At 33.5% G+C, this 2,617-nt stretch overlaps 1 protein-coding gene across 1 annotated transcript; it reads left to right on the top strand.

The window, feature by feature from the left end:
- The first annotated feature begins 98 nt into the window (after nucleotides 1-98).
- Nucleotides 99-961, top strand: LOC110021770 (dihydroceramide fatty acyl 2-hydroxylase FAH1-like). The gene is made up of 3 exons (XM_020720394.1): nucleotides 99-239; nucleotides 440-586; nucleotides 700-961. The coding sequence occupies exons 1-3, from the start codon at nucleotides 153-155 to the stop codon at nucleotides 817-819; spliced, it is 354 nt and encodes a 117-aa protein (XP_020576053.1). The 5' UTR covers nucleotides 99-152; the 3' UTR covers nucleotides 820-961.
- Nucleotides 962-2,617: the final 1,656 nt, after the last annotated feature.

Genomic DNA, 2,617 nt, shown 5'->3' with positions numbered 1-2,617 from the left:
TTTAGCGGTTAGATATGTAAATACATAGGAATAGAATGTTTTGTATGTAAATTCCCCATAAATTTTTTTTATTATTCCCTTGGATTATTTCTTAATAAACTTAAAAAATACTTCATGATTAAACACTGTGCAGGACAAACACAGTGCATTATATGCTTCATGGATGTCATCATAAGCACCCAATGGATGGTCTGCGCCTTGTTTTCCCCCCTGCCGCAACTGCTATTCTATGCGTTCCAGTTAAGTGGTCTATTGCACCTACCAATAATGTGAAATATAACAGGAATATATAGGCTCCGATTAACTTATTTTTCTACTTGTTGATATTAATAAAATTTGTGAACTAAATTGACATTTTTATAGAACCTGTGACTAAAATAACCCATCTGCAAAAAGTCAGGGGCCATTTTGACATTTTTCTTAAATAATTTTGTTGCAGTTTTGGGGTTTAATTAGGCTTATGTCAACCCCTGCTGCCACTCCTGCTATATTCTCCGGTAGCTTACTCGGATATGTGATTTATGATTGCACCCATTACTATCTCCACCATGGATCACCTTCCAACCTACCAGTTAAAAATCTCAAGGTATGAACTGCAAACAACTCTCCTTCTGGTTCCAGTCATGAACAAATTTCCATTTTTTTTTAAATTAATTAATTAATTTATTTTCTTCTCCTTCTCCTTCTCCTTTTAATCAGCGTTATCATCTTAATCATCACTTCAGAATTCAGACCAAAGGGTTTGGGATCACATCTTCATTGTGGGATGTTGTGCTGGGAACATTGCCACCACCACTGAAAATTCAGAAGAGTGGCTGATTCTCTTTACTTAAAGGTTGGGATAATTGTTCTTGATTGAACCTGATTCATCTAATTTATTTACTTTTGATTTAATATTTTTTTTGACCATATGTTATGATCGATTTATACAATATGTTTGTCTTGATTCTAATGTGTTGAGGTGAAGATTACATGTGTTAATTTCTTTGTTGGATTATGCATTGCAGCTTGGCTCTACATCTTTGAGTTTGATTTTGGTCAATGTCCATACTTGCACTAGAAGGATTTTCATTTTTGGGATGCAAGTCAGTGTGCCAAAATAGACTATAAAAAAATTGACACTGGCTGCCACGTGGCACCAATAAAAGAGCATTGACAAACATATCATAGAATTCTTATGCATACTACTTGAATATTTAACATCATCATCATCATGTTTTTTAATAGTAAAGTATATATTTTCACGTGTAAATTTATGATATCAAAATATTATAAATGTCAATATTAAACTTTGGGTCATAGATATGTGAATATATAAGAATCGTGTGGTATGTATGTAATACTTTCTTTATTTGATAAGGAAATAATTACTAATGGCTAGTCTAGAAGATACCATTGAGGCTGATTCAGCGTTAACCCAACCTCAATGCGCTCTTAATTATTAAGATAATAAATAATAATAATAAATTCACAATTTTAATTCTAAGGATTTATTTGGGGCGGTTGCAACTTATTCAGCTTATCCTGATAATCTATTGATCAGCAGCTTATCCGAATAAGCTGACTAGCTTTTTGGTTTGTGCATTTCGAAAATAGTTCATTCTAGATAAATTACCATTCTACCCCTATTCTGGATAAGCTGTTTAGCTGTTTTGTTTATGTGTTTGGAAAACAACTGATTTGCAGCTTTTTGAGGATAAAAGTTCATTCTGACAGGCGCAGTATAGCTGTTACACTAAAATTTTAATGGCTACATATTTAATAGTTCGGAACAAAAAATATCATTTTATAATTATGATAATTTCAGTAATCTTATTTAATTATAAAAAATAAGTCAACTTTGTTCTTAAAAAAATCCAGAGGAAAGGAGGCATACAAAAATGTCTTGGGGCATTTACATACATACCAGACAAATCTTAGTTATTTACATATCTAACGGCTACACATTTAACCGTTCAGAGAATATTTCATCAACATAGAGAATCTTTTTTTAGCACCCTAACATGGATCTTTTCTAGCCAATTTAAGTCCATATGCTAAGTTAATTTGTGGTCCAATGTCTTGAAGATAGAAAAAAAATTACCATCATTAATTCATTAAAAAAACAACATAAAACCCTTATGTACATAAAACATGTTTCAGTTTGGCGCCGTGAAGAAATTCTAGCTGAGAATTCTCAAAGAAAGTTTCATTCATCTTAATTTAACTTTAACATTCACTCAAGCAATTAACAAAATCTCAAAAAAAAAAAAAAAAAAAAAAAAAAAAGCTTTGAGCACGGGAAACCAATCAAGGGGGGAACGGTAGAGAGGAGTAGGCGAGCACAAAATCGATCTAAGCGAGGCAATTCACAAGGGAATAATCGCAGGAGAACGAGGGTAGTATTGCGATCGAGAGAGAATCGCGGGACGCGGGGTCGTATCCACGCTCGACGTTTAATACAATTTAAAAACGCCGTTTCCTGAAACTCACGCAAAAAACTCGAAACACTCGAAACAAACACCTCCCCGACATTTTGAAAACTCACAAGCGACAAATAAACTGCCCCAAATGAACCATAAATCACCTTCTTCGCTCTTTATCAAATTCTTCCTAAGCCCACCCGTAAGCTCATTTG

Source organism: Phalaenopsis equestris, unplaced genomic scaffold (genome assembly GCF_001263595.1).
Source record: "Phalaenopsis equestris unplaced genomic scaffold, ASM126359v1 Scaffold000144, whole genome shotgun sequence".
Classification (NCBI taxonomy): domain Eukaryota; kingdom Viridiplantae; phylum Streptophyta; class Magnoliopsida; order Asparagales; family Orchidaceae; genus Phalaenopsis; species Phalaenopsis equestris.
This window is presented reverse-complemented; position numbering and strand designations above follow the sequence as displayed.